The 18,431-nt window shown below is 41.5% G+C and overlaps 1 protein-coding gene across 1 annotated transcript in view; it reads left to right on the top strand.

Moving 5' to 3' along the window:
* The first annotated feature begins 2,032 nt into the window (after nt 1-2,032).
* The window catches only part of PRKD3 (protein kinase D3), a 47,522-nt gene continuing 31,123 nt past the window's right edge, over nt 2,033-18,431 (top strand). Inside the window, exons 1-3 of the mRNA XM_054197446.1 lie at nt 2,033-2,140; nt 4,908-5,950; nt 17,936-18,074. Coding sequence (XP_054053421.1) covers nt 5,660-5,950; nt 17,936-18,074 — 430 coding nt within the window. The 5' untranslated portion in view covers nt 2,033-2,140; nt 4,908-5,659. The remainder of the gene's footprint in view (nt 2,141-4,907; nt 5,951-17,935; nt 18,075-18,431) is intronic.

Below are 18,431 nucleotides of genomic sequence, written 5' to 3'. Positions count from 1 at the left end.
CTCAGAGGTCTTTACAAACAGAACAGTTTTAGGGTGCTTCAGGAGTATTTGGTTAGTAGAAAGTACCACCACACAAATACTTATAGCAGTTTGTTTTGTTTTGTCTGATTCTGTTCTGTAGTCCATAATAAATGATTTAAACTAATCCATCTTCTGTTCTAATTTATGAAAAAGCAGCTATTACAGCTTAGTGCAGCAAATTGAATGGCACCAAGCCTACTGGATGGTATAAAGCTGAGCTTCTTTACAAAGAAGTATAATCGTTGCCCAGTGACTGTGGTAATACCTAATATCCATCTGGTATTGTCCATAAACAGCTATTTTTAGGGCTGTTACTCAGAATGTGAGAAACTCACTGCACTTTAAATACTCTAGAGTATGACTCCTTGCTGTGCAAAACATCAAAAATCATGTTTATGGAGGCAAGCTCTATGTTTACAGTGGTGGCGTGTGGGAGTCCCACTTTAGAGGAAAAAGGAAACGAAGATTGCTCAGTTATCTGGTGCAGAGCTTTGGCAAGAACATCCTCTATTCATGGAATAGCCTTCATTAAAAAGTCCCAGGGTGTTTTTTAGCATTCAAAACCAGTTAAAAGCAGAATCAGCCGTTAACTGCTACAGTTTTAGTTTAAAGTAGTTCCAGATTTCAACAAGGAGCAATTTTTATTTATCAAATAAACTGGCTCCAGTCAGAACATGGAGCTGGTTGCACTCTGTATCAGCTGCACTGTGTGAAGGTTTGATGCAAAGTAGGGTGAAGTAAGCGGAAAGACTCCACTCAGCTTCAGTGGGTTTTAGGCCAGGCCTCAGGAGTATAAGATGAAGGAAATGAGAAACGTACGTTACAAACAGCACTATAAATGACAAAGCACTAATCTGCTTCTCCATCTGTGTCTCGCTGAGATGAGAATTAGAAGCCTTTGAATTTCTGTTGACGGTTTCTCTTTTCCAAGTGTTTTCAGTCTGGTATATAAACTTCAGTAACTTCTTATGGTAGTGGATATTATTTTAAGACTCACGCGCAGAAATTGAATCCAAACTCAAGAAGAAAGATTATGGGTTGGTTTTTTAATGGGGAGCTTTCGGTCTGGAGGGAGATTAGAAACGCAGTTTTGCCTTGTGACCAGTTTTATTTAGTACTTTTGCTAAATGCGTGTTTGCTAAACATCTTGCATGCAGAGATTTGCTGATGATGCAAGTGTGGCATCATTAACGCGGAGCACGAAGACAGGATTTGGGTGAATCAGAGTATTAGGAGGAGGGGGAGGCTGCCGCCTAATAGCAGAGAGGGACAGCCATGTCCGGAAGGGCCTGGAGAACTCTGGTAAGCGACAAGCTCATCGCTGTGGGCCACCAAGAGAGGCGTGGGGATCGTCAGACACGCTGTTTGCAGAAAACCCTGTCCAACTACCGGGTCGGAGCGGCCACAGAAAAGCCCGACGCGCTCCTGTGACACACCAGGTCAAGTATTTGCTGCGCAGAGATGAAGGGCCCGGTCCGAGGCCCTGGGGAGATCTCCTTGGGGCCACCCACGCCCCGGAAAGGTGAACTGAAAGTGGCCGCAGATGGAGAGGAGGGTTGCGGCGGGCAGCCCGGCAGGCCCGGGGCGCTCCCTTAGGTACAGCGGGGAGGGGCGGAGGAGCGGAGGAGCTGTGGAAACCCGCGGCCGGCGCTGGCACGGCAGCGAGCGGGACGCGAGCTGGCGCCGAACCAAGTGTTTTGGCACCGACGGGGGGCCGGAGGGGCGAGGCGAGGGCGGCGGCGGGGGCCGGAGAGACGAAGCGCAAGGAGCGGCTGGAGGCGCGGCCGCGCCCCGCCGTCCCGTTAGCGGTTCAGGGCAGCAACCGCCACGGGCAAGAAAACTAACGGAAACTCTTTCGGCCGGGCCTGCGCACGCGCCGCCTCGCTCGCCGAGCCCCCCCGCTGGCGCGTGGCGCGCCGGGGCTTGTAGTTCGCCCGCGCGCGGCGCTCCGCGTCGCAGCGGGGCCGCGGGACTACAGCTCCCGGCAACCCCCGCGGCGCAGCCCGTCCCGTCCCGGGCGGCTCTTGGTGTGTGCGGGGAGCCGCGGGGCTGCGCGGCGGGTGAGATGCGCGCGAGGCAGCTGCGGTCCGGGGGCAGCCGGCGTCTGGCGGGGCTGCAGGTGAGGGCGGCGGCGGGACTTGGGGGGAAGGGCATGGGCGCCGCCGCCGCGGGGAGGGGGAGCCGGGGGGGTGGGTGGGGGCCGGGCCCGCCGCGCCGGGGAAGGGCGGGGGCGGACTCGGAAAGTTCCTGCCGCGGCGGGAGCGGCGACGTAGCCGCCGACCCCGGCGAGGGCCCTACTCCGGGGGGTTGCGGGGAGGGGAGGCCCCCGCCGGGGTGCGCGTGTGGGGGAGAAGCGGTGTCGCGGCGCCAGCTCCGCCTTGGCGCGGGGGTGCCCCGGGGTGGGGGCGACGGGCCGAGGCCACATCATCTCCGGAGAGCGGCGCCGCGGGGAGCTGTGCCGGCAGGGGCGGGTCGCCCGGCGGGGATTTAAACCTGGGAGGGACGGAACGGGACGGGGCGGGCGGTTGCCAGCCCGGACGGGGCTGCGTGACCCGCGACAGGCAGGACGCATCTCGCCGCCGCGCCGGCGGCTCCTCCGCCGGTCCCGCCTGCTCCGGCCCGGCCCGTGGCGGCGGGGAGGCCTCTTGGTCGCCAGCCCACCCGCAACCCCAGCCCTGGCACCTGCGGGCGGCCTCGGGGTCCATCCCGGCGGGAACCGGGGAAGCCACCGGCTGCCGCGGGGGTAAGAAGGGGGAGAGGAGCCGCTCGGAGCGGGGCTGGAAGGTCCGTGTGGTGCCGAGCAAGGGGGAAAAGGAGGGCGAATTCAGCGCCAGGTGTTAGAGAAGCTGCTTGGTTTGGGAGCAGCCCCAAAAAGAAGGGGAGAGCAGGCTGCCAGCTGTGAGGCAGGGGCGGATGGGCTCCCTTCATAGCCCTTGGGCCTCTCTGCTTTCTGAGGTGTCAGGGGTTTGTTTTTTATATGTGTATATATAATCATAAGATTGAATATAAATTTCAATATGCACTTATTTTTACTTGATATTCAGACTCGGTTTGTCCCGCCTGTGAAGCGAGCAGTTCCTATGGTTTTCTTTTCTTGGATCCATTCTTTCCTACTGAGTAGCAAAAATAAACTTAATGAAAGGCTTAGATTCAAATACACTTGGTATGAAAAGTCTTTGTAAATGCAAATGCATTATGCTTTTGGTAAATATAATTAACATTCTAATTAGGCAGCTGTAGGTGAGCTTTCACAGCATGTTTTTGCTGTCTAAATTAAACTTGCTTCATAGACCCGTTAGTTCTTTCACATCATATGGCTTTTCTACTTTCTGTTATGTTGGTCAGGCATTGTTTTTTAATCCAGATGCACCCCTAAGGCTTGGTATTTGCTGTCTCTGGTATCTGTGAGAAGTAAGGGAGAGAAAAGCAATATGTAGAAAACCAAAAATAAGTCATCTTCAAGCAAAGTTGAAGGCACTATGAAGCTGCTTTCTTAAGAAAGGTGCTTAAACGTTACTGTTGCTGCCCTTATTCTTCCTGTTTATGAGCTTCATCTGTATTGTGTTTAGTGTGTTCTTTAAGGCAGAAGTTGTCTTTTCATTTGTTGTTGGTAAACGTCCAGTGACTCTTGAGTATTTGAAGACAACAGTTCGTAGGTACCTTTGCTGAAAATCCAGAAGGTATCAATTTGTTCTCTTTTCTGGAGCCCCTGTTAGGAATTTTTGTCATAGAACCAAGAGCTTATTTTCCTTCCAGTATTGCAATTCATGCACTGCTGTTTCCTTATCTACCTTCTAGAATACAATGGCAGTGGGGTTTTGAGTTATTACACTGGTGCCTGTCATCTATTAAATGGACTGTTTTACCAGTTATCAGCCTTATTTCTAATAAGGACAGTTTATATTTTCTGTGATAAACTGTGTCATTTCTTTTCTAAAATTTCATGTAATTTAATCTTAGTAATACTCTTTCTGAGATTTTTTTTTTTTTGTACGCAAGGGAAGGGAAAAATACATGAGCTTATTGATTTTTAGTGTCCTGTATTGATCTACGTTCCTTTAAAAACTGTTAGCAATACGTAGGATCTATGTATTTGAACAACTTTAGCATTCATAGCAAACTTTTTCTGTGGCAGAAGTTGCTTGGGGGATCTAAAAATGATTCTTTTCGAGCATTTCAGTTGCTCATGAAGTGCTTGAAATAACAAATCAGGTAGCACAGCATCTTGTAACAAGTATTTTGAGTCCATGCTCATGAAATGATTTATTTTAAAGGGTTGTAGCAGACTTGCTTTTTTAATCAGTCATGTGAGCTTTAAATGATTATTTTTTATTTCCCCCCAAAGGAACCAATGCTCAATTGCATGCTATGCATATCTCCCTACAGTTAGAGTTTGTGCAAGAAGTTCTTCAGTTGCCTTGAATAAAAGTATTGAAGTGGTATCCTGAGTACATGCTACGTAGAGGTTTTTTGAGTTCTGACATCATATTTTTTTTGACATTTCAATGCATTTTAATACATTTCCTTCCCTACTCACCAACTTCTCAGTATGCACCTATGGAGCAGAGCAGAGCTGTGGTCTACTGTCTACTCACCCCCCCCCCCTTTTTTTTGTTTTTTTTTGTTTTTTTGTAATTGTGCTTTGCTCTGCTAAATTACCATTAATAGAAAGATGTGGTAACATATTGGGCAGTGTTAGGTATGATATGTCTTGTGTATTATACAGCGGGAAAACAGTTAAGTTATAAGTACAAAGTGTTACTAACATAACATATTTGAGTACAAGGAATTGGCAATCCTGCTGCTTCAAAGTAGAGCGGTTATGACATTGCTATGCAATTTTATGCATTTCATGTGAAATAACAGCTTTATCTTTTCCCCTACAGGCAGAGTACAACGTTTCAAAATGCTGGAGATTATCTGGGTGAAGCTAGAGATTACATTTAATGTGATTGTGTCTTCAGACATTCTCCTCCTGCATTTCATGAGCTAAAATATTTCATAAAAATGAAATTGGATACCTTTACTGATCTCCAATATAACCGTGTCCCGTGAATTCAGAGAAGATTTTCTGAAGGAGGAATAGATTCATCACATACATGGACTTCTGTTGTTGCTCAAGGATACGCTTTTTTTTTCCCCCATTCTAAAAGGCTATCTACATGAAGATGAGTCTGCATTTAAGATATGATCTGTGGAATTAGGTGAATGAGGATACTTTTAATGAGTTACCAACATTTATTTCCATCTGTGTTTCCAGCTTTTTTTTTTTTTCTTAATACATAAAAAATGAAGGACAAGTATAAAACAGCAGAGGTGCTGTCTTTCTTTGAGGCCTTTATGTAAGCCTCTGTTGTCCGGACGTGGTGCTAAAGGACAGACAATCTGCTTTTGATCAGCCAGTTGTAACTGCGGAAAGAGAACCTTTAATTTAAAGTAACTTACAGCTGAAATTATTTTACTGTTTGGCTTGCACAGAATGAAAGGGAAAATTAAGTTTTACTTGTCAGGGGTGTTCTACTGAACTAAGAAAGGGAAAGTTATATTATCCTTGTTTTCATTTCAAACCAAGAACTGACAACGTATTTTTCTTAGAATTTGACTACTAGGGAGATCTTGACAGAGAAAAGCAAGTCAGATGTCAGCAAACGACTCTTCTCCCCCATCCTTACAGAAGTTTTCCCCGCCTACGTGTCATGCTGTTGCACCACAAACCCCAACTTTGTCTTCAAGTCCCCAGTCGGGGCTCTCCAGTCGACTCTCCAATGGCAGTTTCAGTACCCAGAGCCTCACCAACTCCCGGGGCTCTATGCATGGGGTCTCCTTCCTTCTGCAGATTGGTCTCACCCGAGAGACTGTCACCATTGAAGCTCAGGAACTGTCACTCTCTGCTGTTAAAGACCTCGTGTGCTCTATAGTTTACCAGAAGGTATGGTATAATGCTACCGTGTTCTGCTGTTGGCCAACACTTGTTGTTTTGTTACAGACAGTAATAACAATGTGTGACTGGAATATGCCAAGAAGTTTCGTACAGTGACAAAGATCCATGTTAGGTGTTTGCAGTTATGCACAAAGACGTTTTGCCAACTCACAAGAGTCACTTAAAAGGAGTAAACTGTCCTTTTACTTTCTTGCTTGTGAAATGTAGTAAAAGAAGATGTAGGAGTAAATTTCCTGCGAGAATTAGTTTTCACAATATGGAGAATATGTTTTTTTTCCTTTCAGTGGTTGTTACCGGTATCTTAGGTTACTAGTTTGTGCTTAGTATTGTTAAGGAGTATTCTTGCAACAGTATAGCCAGCTGTAATGAAAGGACCAATTGTGGCTACAGAAATGCACTGCAGGCCTGTAGAGCTGCTTGATACTAGCTTTTCTTTTTGTTTCTAGTTAATAATTAACACCCCCACCAAACAGCTAATATTGTCCTAGTATTGTTTTTCCATATAAGGAATACATGCGTTGCTCTTTTGTGAGAGGACTGTTATCAGCATAATTTCTATTAAGAGAGGGTCAACCAAGAAATAAAAAAATCTTAGCATCCTTTTCAAATGTGTCTTGGTTAAGCTGTTGCAAGTTCTGACTCTCTAGGAAGGAAATAACATTGATCTTGCTGTTTTTGCATCCAAGTTTTATCTTTATTTAGGTTAGGTAGGTTAGATCCTACTAAGCAACCTGAAAAGTAGTTAACATTGTTTCATAAAATAATGAAGAAATAATTGCTCTTTTCCCTCAAGGGCAAGGGTGGGTGAGAGGGAGAGAACTGAAGGTAGATTATTTTGTAGGGAGTTGTTTTTTCCATGTCTTTAATTGTTATGCGTTGGTTTTTGTGGTTGATTAGCTTTATAGATGGTTCTTTTTCACTAAATAGCTTGAAGGAAAGTAAATGCAAACACTACATGAACTCTCATTTGAAGGAAAGTAAATGCAAACACTACATGAACTCTCATTTGGGTATGCCTGTGTATCTTTTTTTCCCTCATCTCATAACTTACTGTGTCTTACATGTTTTTACAAAATATTTGACAAGCAAGCTGACTTCATTATAACTTTTTTGGGCTACCAAATGTAGTTCAGCGTGTTAGTTCCTTTCTGAGAGACAAGTTATTTAGGTCAATTTTTTTTTTTGACTATGCATGTTAGGTGCACTTTTTTGCAGCCATTTTAGGGGCCGCTTTTTCTTTCTGTATCAACTCCTTCTCTTTGCGTCTGCGTATTTCCTGTCTTCTGTCTTAAAGATGAAAACAAATACATTAACACTTATTTTTCTTTTTCCTTTCTGTTCTTTTGGCAGGCTCAGCTAAAAGCTTAGCTCAAGTTCTTGTTATAGCTCAAGAAACTTCTTATATGCTGAGCCTAATCTTCTGCAAAACTGATGAGGATCTCCTGGTCAGTTTTCTCTTTTGTCTGGCTTTAATTTAGTTTATGCTCACCTGCAGCTGATGCTACCAGCAAATTACTGCTCAGCAAGAACATGTTTGCAGGCGGCAAACTGATCAGGAAACGACCTGATGTGTGGTGGATTCATCTTTCATAAGTAGTTTTGCAGCCAGTGCACAAGTCGCAATATCCTCCTTTCACCCTCTATTTGACAGCAGTATGACCTGATGTGACTTTTTTCTTTCTCTTAGATCTGGTGACTGTTGCAAGTATATTAAATATTCTAGTATTAATATATAGATAATTTTGTATTTATGTAAAAATTGTGAACTGTGTTCTTCTGTGTACTGTCATGCATATGGCTGCTTGTTTTTTTTCCAGTCGAAAGCTTTGAAGCTACTGAGTATGCCTTTGAGATTTAAGAGTTTTAAAGTTTCCCTTTCCTCTGGTGTTCCACAGCCTGCTTAAACTGTCTTTTCTTGACTGGCTCCTGGCTCTCAACTTCAGGGTACCATATAGTTTGTTCTTGTGATAGTTCTGTAGTTAGCAATATCTATTTACTATTGCACTTTTTCAATGAAAAAGGAGGAGTATCTTTTTTTTACTTGGAATCATTTATAGCTTTTCTTCTTATTTGAATGGTATCTTTACTAGAATCTAATGGAAGTTTCCTTACTTATTTTTAACAGTGCTTTTAAATCACATTTCAGACTTGTATTTCTCTACATATCTGGAACAAAAAAAAAAGTTTCTGATATCTTTCCTCATTTATTTAGGAGGTTGAACTGCCTGCCTAACTCTATTTGAGGCTACAATTACAGTATCAAAAATGTTGATCAGGACTTACAGCAGATCTCTGAGGAGGCTGGATTTTAACCTTTGTAAAAATAATTATAGCATCCTTAAAGGTTTTCAGAAAAACAATTTACGTGTTACCTTTATTTCGTTCGTGGAAATTAATCAACTGGGGGGAAAACAATCCTGCAAGAGCCAGTGTTGGAGAGCAGTTTAGTTAGGAAATAAGTACTGTGTTTACCTAATCATTTTTCATAGCACTTTCTGTATTGCCAGTCTTGCTGTATTGTTGATGGTCAGCTGTGCTTCCTGCTTGAGACACTGCTGTTTGGGGTAGCTGGTTCAGGTTTTGCAGAAGGGTAATTAAAAGTAGCATCAGCAGAACTGAAACTAGAGAGGCATGTGTCTGCAAGGAGAGTGGGATGAGTAATGCAAATATTTGATGTGTCTCTTAGCTCTGTTAAAAATGTTCTAAACATCAGGATAGGAGCAAAACCTTTTTTTCAAGTTTAAAATTAGATTTGGGGAGCACTATGTTAGGTGTATTGTATATTGCAATGCTTAATAGAAGTCCTCGGAAAACCCAAACTTTAGAATTCATGGGGATGCTTCAAAAGATTCTTGGTTATAGTCTTAATTTGCTCTCTTCATTCCTTATTTAGATTGCTGTCTATTGAAGTACCAGACATACAGTTCTCAGGGGGAGTCTGAAGAGGAACCAAAGCATGAACAGCTATGACTGCTAGAATAGAGGGAGTGTGCTTAGAAGCAGAAAAATGTGTAGTGTAAGTTGTAGATGGACACTGTGTGTCCTTGCACAATGATCAGATATTACAGAGGCAAGTTCTTAATCCTGTTGTGTGTTTACATACTGTTTCTTCATTCCTCACATGAGGGGACATGAAGTAGAGCATGGGGCTTACTAGCTTAAAACTAGGAACTTACATGTGGTGATGCTCCACTGCCTGCAAACTGAGAATTATACAGGACAGCATGCTATAAATACTTTTTTCTAGCTTATTTATTTTGTTATAGTTAAACTAATAGCTATAAGTGAAAAACATTTGATTGTTCTGTGCTATTACTTGTATAGTATCAGTACCTGCAAGATTTATCATAACTTTTTTCTTAAACTCATAAATCTTTACTTTTGTGATTCTGAAACTTCCCTTATCTACCTTTTTATCTACAAAACTGCCCTTCATCCTTTTCATTTTCAGTCATACTTGGCATCCTCCTTCTTTACGTACTTTTCCTCTAATGGCTTTGCTACATTTTGCTCTGAAATAGGCCATTTCCCCTCCTGCTTTAGGGTGTTTGCCTGAAATTCTTGTGGTCCTTTCTAACCGTTGCCTTCTCTTTGACTTGAGTACTGATACACTGTTTACCTGTACAATCTGTTTCTTAATCTTCCAAACTAGTTTTTCTTTTTCCACTTCACTGAACCCTCACAAAGGGTCACTGCTTAGCAAAGTCAAATGGATATTTCTCGACTTACTGATTAAAAAGCCTCTCAGATTTTTCCTCTGTATTTTCATAACGTTGCTTTTGTCTTAAATTTTAAAAAAGGAAAAAAAAAAAAGCCAAATCAAACTTATTTTCTTACTCTCTTCCTTTTCTTTCTCTGACCTTACGTATTTCTAGTGTTTCATTCATGTTTGCTGCACTTGTTCCCTGTCCATTTACCTTTTTCTTACTGAACTTCATCCAGCCTAGTACTTTTTGGTCTGTCTTGTGTCTTTAGTTCACCTTCAAAAGTAATTTTTCCTTCCGTGGCCTGCCTGTTTCAGGTTTGTTGTTAAACCTTCTCCACCAACAGTGTTTACAATTCTGCTATTGCTGAACTCTTCCATATGTAGTACGTTGGTTTTTTTCCATTTCTTTCTTCGAAGTAGTCTCAAAATTGTCTTGCTTACGTATAGGCTTGAAACCCTTATCTAGCACCTGTTGCTTTCGTCTTGATTCCTGTAACTCATGTGTGTTTGGTGTCTTTGCTTTTGCTAGGAATAATATTTTTGTTGTCTTAATTTTTCTTCATCCTAACATGGTCACTCTCTTTCAGCTGCACCTGTAATTGTCTGTCTCTCAACAGCAAATTCACAATTGTTCATAATCTCATTTCTACTTGATTACTGGCTTGCTTTATGCTTCTTTGCTTTTTCATCTTACTTTTTGACTGTTTTTTGGTCATTTCTCTCTCTATAGGCAGAGTCCTGAAAGTGTCATTGTTTACCTTAAATGTTGTCTCCTCTACCAACAGTATTTATGCGTTCTTACTAGTGCTAATCCCCTGACTGTTTTCCCTGCCACATTATGCTGTTTTGTCTTGCCTGAATTCAGGCCTTAATCTGTCAATAGCCACTTACACAGGTACTTAACATGTACACACTTATATTTATTTCTTCAAGATTCTGAACTGTGTAAAGTGTTGAGAACACAATCATGGGAGGTATAGCTGTGTTTAAAAGGAGTTAATTTTTTGCACATTACACATGCTTGTGTGTTTTTCTGCTGTTTCTGTAATTTCATACTTTCATTGTTTTTATCAATTTTGTAGTCATGGTACGTTGTATTCCCTGGTCAATAATTTGAATAATCTCAATTGAATATGATCCTATCAGTATGTATGCACTTTTTTGATAGTCCTGCTTATTATTTTAATTAGAGTAGGTTGGGATTTCATTTTCAATAATTGGAGTGTGACTGAAGCCCTTGGGTTGTTTGGAAAATTAGCCAGTTTCCTTTGAAGATGAATTAGACTGGGGGGTAGGGACAGAGAGGTGAGGAGTTGTGTTCAAACATTTTGCTTTGATAATTGGAGGGGGGGGAAAGGCTCACATGCAGAACATGCAAATATATCTGTAGAATTTTCTAACCAAGTGACAATTGACTGTATACCTGTATTATTTGTGTACCTAAGACTCAAGTTTTAATGGGGCTGAATTAAAGTAGTTTGGATAGCTAGTTCTTCAGTGAGGGCTGCTGGGGGGGGGGGGGGGAAGCACTTATTTAAAAATACTTTTAAATTGTCATGTTATGAAAAGGCCAAAACATGTGGAATGAATATGAGCTGTCTCTCAAAGGTTTGGACATTGTTATGGTAATGGCTATCTAACCAAATTGTGGCAGAGGTCTTGACTTGGAGCTTAATAAGATTTCTCAAATGTTAACAGATGTTTTACTAGAAAAATATTGAGAAGTAAAAGTGTGATATTATAAGGATCATATTACAATCCATCCATATTACAAATGGAACTCTACAACTCCTGCAGTAACAACTTAATTTGGTGTAATAAATAAGTAACAGTACTGTAACCATGCTTCTGGGTTTTTCTCCAGATTAAGCTTGTAATAGTTCATGGTACCTATTTTTGAATGGTTCAAAAATGAATGCAAATCGTGTTTTGTGTTCATCAGTTTTGCTCAAATCTTTTCCCCCCCTGTTGGTCTGCCCTCTTGTCATCTGCTTTCTTCATATGAGCTAAATAAGGCAGCAGAGTAATAGAGAGTTGAGACATGAGAAGCAAATATGCCTGTGAGAAGATGGGAGCTGGGAAGTACTGAGGCTACGGAGCTGGTATATGCAGGGTGGATTAGCATTTCCAGCATGGTGGTAAATTCGTATGCTGGAGAACCTAGCCAAGCAGTAGTCCAAGTATGTCTGTACTGAGGCATCTGGTGAGGGAAAGATGCAACATGTTTGAAGCTAATTGTCTGTGTGATAATGTGATTTGGCATATGATTCTAAAGAGTGGGAGTGAATAGCTGAGTAGGGATGCAGGATAATAGATTGGAGTGATTTCAGTGAACCAGGAGACTTTCCAAGGTAATGGGTGTTTTGCACCATTAGAATTTGGAATTAACTTTCAGTGGTTTGAAGCATTTGTTTTGAGTTATGATGGGTCATGAGATATTGGACCTTGAAACAATATCCGCCTACGCTTTTCCCTAGTGTGAATTTTTGGCGACTGGTCCAGAACTTTGTAAAGTAAGTCCTGGAACTTGAAGTAGAGGGATTTTTCAGTTACTGCCAAGATAGAAAGAAGCCTCAGTTGTGTTTCGCTCCAGCAATGCTGGCTGCTGTATATTGAGTTCTTCTGGGTAAAAGGAATGCACTATCAATTAAAACGAGACATACTGTTACAGTATAAGCATTCTAGATGACACCAATTGTTTTTCCTTAGTGTAAGTGCAATAATGCACCAGTAGTGTTACTTGTGCTAGCACCACCCAAGTACAAAGGATTGCATATGTTCTTTACATAAGTTGATGATATTGGTGTACCAGAGATTAATTTTGGCACAGTCTATTGCATACGTAGACTTCCCGCAAGTGATTTCCTGTAGTTAGATGCTCTTTTGGAGCTGTTAACACTGAGAGCAGTCTCCTTTTTGCTTTTAGGAAACACAGTAATACTGGGATTAGCAGTTTATAAGTTCTGAGTCACTGTGCAGATACTTTGGGCTTTTATGCAGGAAAGTAATAGCTGTATAATCCTGTAAGATAAAACAGGCTTTAAAAAAACTCTGCTTTGAGTTTTGTTTTCAAGTTTACATTACGAGCTCTTAACACTTCAAAGGAACTGGATAGTGTTCTTTCTTAACAGCTTCATGTCATTGAGCATAAGGAAGGCTATAAAAGCTGTACTTTGCTGTAGTACAAGAGAGAAAAATTTGATAGTGTACAACTCGAACATAGTTTAAGGTTGCGTAAAAATTCTGTTAAAAGATACCACTTGAAATAAAAACCTTGTTAAGCGATGAGGTTATTCTTGGCCAGCAGTCCCACATAGCCTTCTGGCTAAGGTGCTAGCAAAGAATGCTGTATTCCCGAATGTACTGGGGAGCGGAAGAGAGAGCAGGGCGCTGCATGTCTGTAAGGAGCCAAGCGGCTTGCATAGCTCCCCCAGTCGAAGCCTGTCCAAGTGGCTTAGACATGGGCTCTGACGGGCCACCTGCAGCTCATCAGGGCCGGCCACGCAGAGGGCAGCCAGCCAGCGTGTCCATTGCTTGGGTGCACAGGACTGTAGTGGGGGCAGAGGAGAGTAATCTGAGCTCAAGTGTGTAGAAAGGAGTGGTCAGAGAGGTGTCTTTGTGTTAGTCTGTTCTTTTATAACAGGGGAATCATGTAGGGGTGTGTGCAAGGAAAGGGCAGGACTCTTTCATCAAACTCGAAAAGTTTTGTTAGGGACAACTGAATCCGACAGCCACCTGGCAGAGGCGAGGCTGCTGCAGCTCAATGCCCCAGGTCCAACCAGTAGCAAGACCACATATTCCCAGTAGGCACAGGCACTTGGATACAGGTGTACAATACATATGTGTATACACACAGTTTGACACAGGCAGACATGCAGAGCACTCACATGAACACAAACAGCAGCAATGGTCTCATATTGTACCCTTCTCTGGTGGTTCAGGATGAAGGTCTGTTAGTGGGAACCGAGAGAGACACTCACCCCCAACCAACCAAAAAAACCCAACTGAAAAAAGTGGATGTCTCCAGCAGCTGGGCTCAGGCGTTCTCCGCCCAGCAGCAGCCTCTGGATCTTGGTCTTTCCAGTTGCCGGCATCTGGATATTCAAGCTCTTGATTTCACACGCTCAGGTCTCTCCAGTCGCTGGCACCACTGACACATGGGTCCTCTGACCTGTGGCCTGGCTTCAGTTGCTGGCACTCAGACCTCCCGTATGCACATGTGCTCAGAATGAAAATGTGTCATCCAGGAAAATAGTTAGGAATGGAATTTAATGAAAAGATGGGACAGATGGTGCTGATCAGGGCATGACAACTGTTCTGACCAGCCACTGTTTACAGGTGTCCAGCCTTTTTTATCTTCTTATCCCTATGTTGTTTTTTTTTTTCCCCATGTTTGTTCATCCCTGTATCACCTCTTCTCTTGCCTTTGGTTCTTTCCATAAACATCCCATAAGTCTTGTACAATCCTAATTCTCTGATGTCTCATAACGTGTCCCGTAGTGTTGGGCAGCAACCCCCCTCAGTCCAGAAGGTGCTGTAGTGTTGACTTATCTTCGTAGGTTTTATGGCTGGAAACTGGGGCTGAGGCTTTCCTGTGACAGCCCTGGGATGGGCCTGGACAGGGTATCCTTTCTTTGGAGCCCTTAATTTGGGTTCTCTGCATGCCCTTGTGCCTCTCTGCTCCACTGGCATGTGGAGATGGGCCTGTGGTGGGCTGATGGGGTTGTATGGTGTTGTATGGGCTGCCCCACCTGGATTGTTCCTTTGTGGACATCAAGATAAGCGCCTGACCTAACAGGCAGGATAGGTAAGGGAGCTGTTGCAAGGTTCCTCGGCTATGCCTGCCCTGTTGTGGGTTGTAGCAACTGCAGCTCTGTAGCACTGATGAACAGGTTATCATGCTTTTAGTTTTTGGAATGATTGCTTCAGAAATGGAGATTAGGCATGCACAATGCGTAGAAAAACGTGTCCTGGGTGAAGTCTGTGACACATAAGTATAGAAACTGTCTGTGTTTAATGATAGGCTTCTTGCAATAAATACTAGCATAGATTATTGTTAGTCTTGTTAGGCCTGAGATTGTGATTCCGCATCTTAGTCCAGAAGCTACTGATCAAGTTGAAGCTTGTAAATAGAAGAATTATCTTTTAGGAGGTTAAATATTACAGTTACAAAACCAGACAACCTTTCACAGTCATTTCATCCATGTGTATGTATACTTGTTTTGAGAGAAGAGGGCAGTAAAACATGTCATTCTAGTGTCATAAGCATTCATGACACACAGCTTAAAAGGTCAATTTAATTAACATAGAAGCAAATGAGGATATTGATGCCAACAGTTCTAACAATCTATAATAGATGATTTTGCTTTTTTTACAATACTTTTATTCCACAGAAATTAATTTAGCCTTTGTCTGGAATTTATTTGAAAACCAGATGTTAATTATAGGCATTCTACTGTTATTTTACAAACTTTGGAATTAAATGTTGATTCTGTTTTCTAAGCAAAGTAATGTCTCTCATTTTTAATGATTACACTTGCTTTCACAAAGAGGATTTGAGTACTCATCTGTAACTTTTGTGTCAGCTAATGCTTCTTAGTCACCAAAATTAATGTGGTATGTTTAAAACCTTTCAATAAATACAAGATTTGTACATGAGAATGGGTAAATAGTACACATGCAGAGTACATATGGTCATAGCATTTAAAATAAGTGCTTCTTGGAATGTGATTATGTGACCTCTGGTTACTGGGGTGGGGGATTATGTGTAGGGATGTTCTGGCAGCTGTGCGATGGGTTTATGGTCTCAAAGAATCAAAAAAAAAAAAAAAAAAAAAGAAACAAAGACATGTCTTTATCAAAAGAAGGAAACTTAAACCTGTGAAATATCTTAGAGGTTCCTTAAAATCTGTGGTTTCAGGTGGTTCTGTGAACTTAATACAAAGAAGCAATAGTTCACACTATGCTTTGAATCATCAGTTGTCCCTCCTGGCAGCTGAAATTAATATCAGCATTAATAAAAAGTGTCATGCTTATCTGCAGACAGATACATACCATATTCCTGTTGATTTTTCTCTCCCTTTTCTTGGAATTAAGTTTTTCAGCAGTGTGATGCAGTTGATAGACTATAAGTAGAAATTGTCTTGAGGATACAATTGATTGTAGCATTGATGTGGTAGCTTGCTTTTATTGATACTAGCATTAAGGTGTGATACCTGGCTAAACAGTGCGTATAGTATCAAGGAATAAAACCTCACAGCACTTACTAAAAAAAAAGGTAAATATAGCTTGTTTTCTTGTTAATTGAGGCACAATGGACTTTTGAGTTAGACCTTAAAGCAGGTTTATGCACTGTTCCAGGTATGAAGAACTGTTAGTTCCCTTGGAAGAACTATTAGTGTCCCGTATCTATGCATGTTCTGAACATCAAGTCCTGTGCATCCTTGCAGAGATAGAGACACATATTTGGGAAGCACAGCTAATCTTCAAGCTTTTTATTTGCTTTCCTAATACAAATAATCTTTGGGAGATTGGAAAAATGTAATATTCATAATATTCTAGGATATTTGCTATTTATCAAGATGAATCAGCAGATGAGTATAATGAAATAAAGTGTGATAAGAGAGTTCTTGCAGGTAATTCCAGATGATTTAAGGGATTTTAAGCAATAACATTTTATTGTATAAAGGTTTAAAAAGCATCTGTTTCAGGGGAATATAATGCTGCTCTCATATCTGTACATCATGGCTACTGTACAGAGTGCAAGAGAATATCAAACTTATGTAGGGAGCCTAAGAATGAGTTGGGAGATGAAGCAGCCTGCTGCTTTGGCATCAGACCAGTAAATCAGTTTCTTGGTGCTGTGGATTAAATGTCTACTGTTGTCAGTATAATTTTGTCAGGTCCCTCTTTTGCTTTTGCACGGGTTAAATGGCACAAATTCTGCCTCCCTTTGTGACTGTCCAAGTAGATAGTGTGCTTTCCAGAGCATGGAGATTCTTCAGTATTATTGTAATGTAAGTGTGTAGGGTGTGCGCACCGAAACAGAAGGCCAACTTAATATTTTGGATAAAATTGCTACAGGAAAGAGGAAATAATTTTCTCTCTGAATGGGAAGGGAGTGTGAAAACAATGGGTGTGACGGATCCCTTCATTATGTCTTTGATTTGGTAGAAACAAGTCTTTGGCTACTTTAGTTGAGGACAATTAGTATACCACAAGCTTCATGCAGTTTAGACCCTGTTACTTATTGACTGTGCAAGATCTAAATTACTGAGCTGTAGTCTGTTACCTAACTAATTGAAAGTTTGTTGTGTGCTTTTCCATTTTTTTTTTTTCCCCCCACATTCTTTCTGTTTTCTTCGGTGGGAGCACTTCTGTGTGTGTTCCCACCTCAAATTTGAATTCTTGTTTAAACAAAAAGGAGCTGGTTGATTGGTACTCGTTCTTCTGCAGGGTCTATTCCTGCTCTTTTTCTGTGTGAACTGGCTGTTTACTCTTCAACTCTTCATTTTAAGAAGTTTTACTCACACTTGACAATATTTTGAAGAGTGGTAAAAATACAGAATAAGAAAGCTATTTTCAGTGAAGTGTCATGGAAAAATGGCATGTTACTTGGTGTGTCTATTCCCTATATGGATTTACAACATTATCTTCTGTCCTTGTAGGGAATCAAGTTTTCCTTTTCTTGCATCTGCAGATCTAAACTGTTGTAGAACAGTGACATGGAGCCTCTCTTGGCTTGCCCCTCAAGAAAAGTGTGGCAGGTGCTGCTGGAGTGTCTGGAGCTGAATAGATGTCTGCCCCAATAAGGGTTACAGGTGGTGGTATCTGAGTTAGAAAGATCTGCATTGGCTTCAGGTGCCAGACTGATTATGCAGATCTGAGAGATTAAAAACCCAAAGAAACAAAAACTTTAACATTATTTCTTTTCAGGTTTGGAAAAAAAAGTGTCACTGTTGGTGGGGGGAAAACAAGGAAGAAGTTGGTATTGATTTGATTTGGTGTGTGGGTGGTTTTTGGGTTGTTTTTTTTTTTTTTTTTGGAAGGGGGGGTATATGTTGTTTGTGTTTTTGTGTGTTTGGTTTTTTTAACTTTTTATGCTACATTTCAGTTCAGAAAATGCTTCAGTTGCTCAAAAATAAGCAGATCAATTTTGTTTCCATGGAACACTCCAAACACTCAAGTTCTGTAGCTGTTGCTGAAAACATTTATGGATAGGATTATGAAAGAGTGTGTGTTAATTTAGAGTTTGTTTTCTATTGCAGTTCCCAGAGTGTGGTTTCTTTGGCATGTATGACAAAATTCTTCTCTTCCGTCATGACCTGAACTCAGATAATATTTTGCAACGAATTACATCAGCAGAAGAGATACATGAGGGAGATCTTGTTGAGGTTGTACTCTCTGGTAGGTACTGTTGCAACAGAGGAACAGCACTTTATTCAGTAGATTCAAAGAAAATAGGACTTTATGGAACATTATTATCATGCTTGCCTTGAGCTCTTTGACTTAACTCTCATACTGGGTCACTGTTTTGGGGTAGAGGTTTCCAAGAAAATCCTAGTGGTACTCATGCATCAGTACTCAATTTTATTATTGTTTCATTGTCACATTTTAATCTTCTTCAGGTTTATTATTACAGGTAAATCTGAATTATAAGAATATGAATGTATAATTATAATGATATAAGTTTATTAATAGTATTATTGAAGCTGAAATGCAGACAGGATTCAGAATTTGGTCTTCCAGCCCTGTTGTTGGCTT

This window comes from Rissa tridactyla, chromosome 3 (assembly GCF_028500815.1).
Source record: "Rissa tridactyla isolate bRisTri1 chromosome 3, bRisTri1.patW.cur.20221130, whole genome shotgun sequence".
Lineage (NCBI taxonomy): Eukaryota > Metazoa > Chordata > Aves > Charadriiformes > Laridae > Rissa > Rissa tridactyla.
The sequence above is the reverse complement of the archived record's forward strand: the minus strand, read 5'-3'. Positions and strand labels throughout refer to the sequence as shown.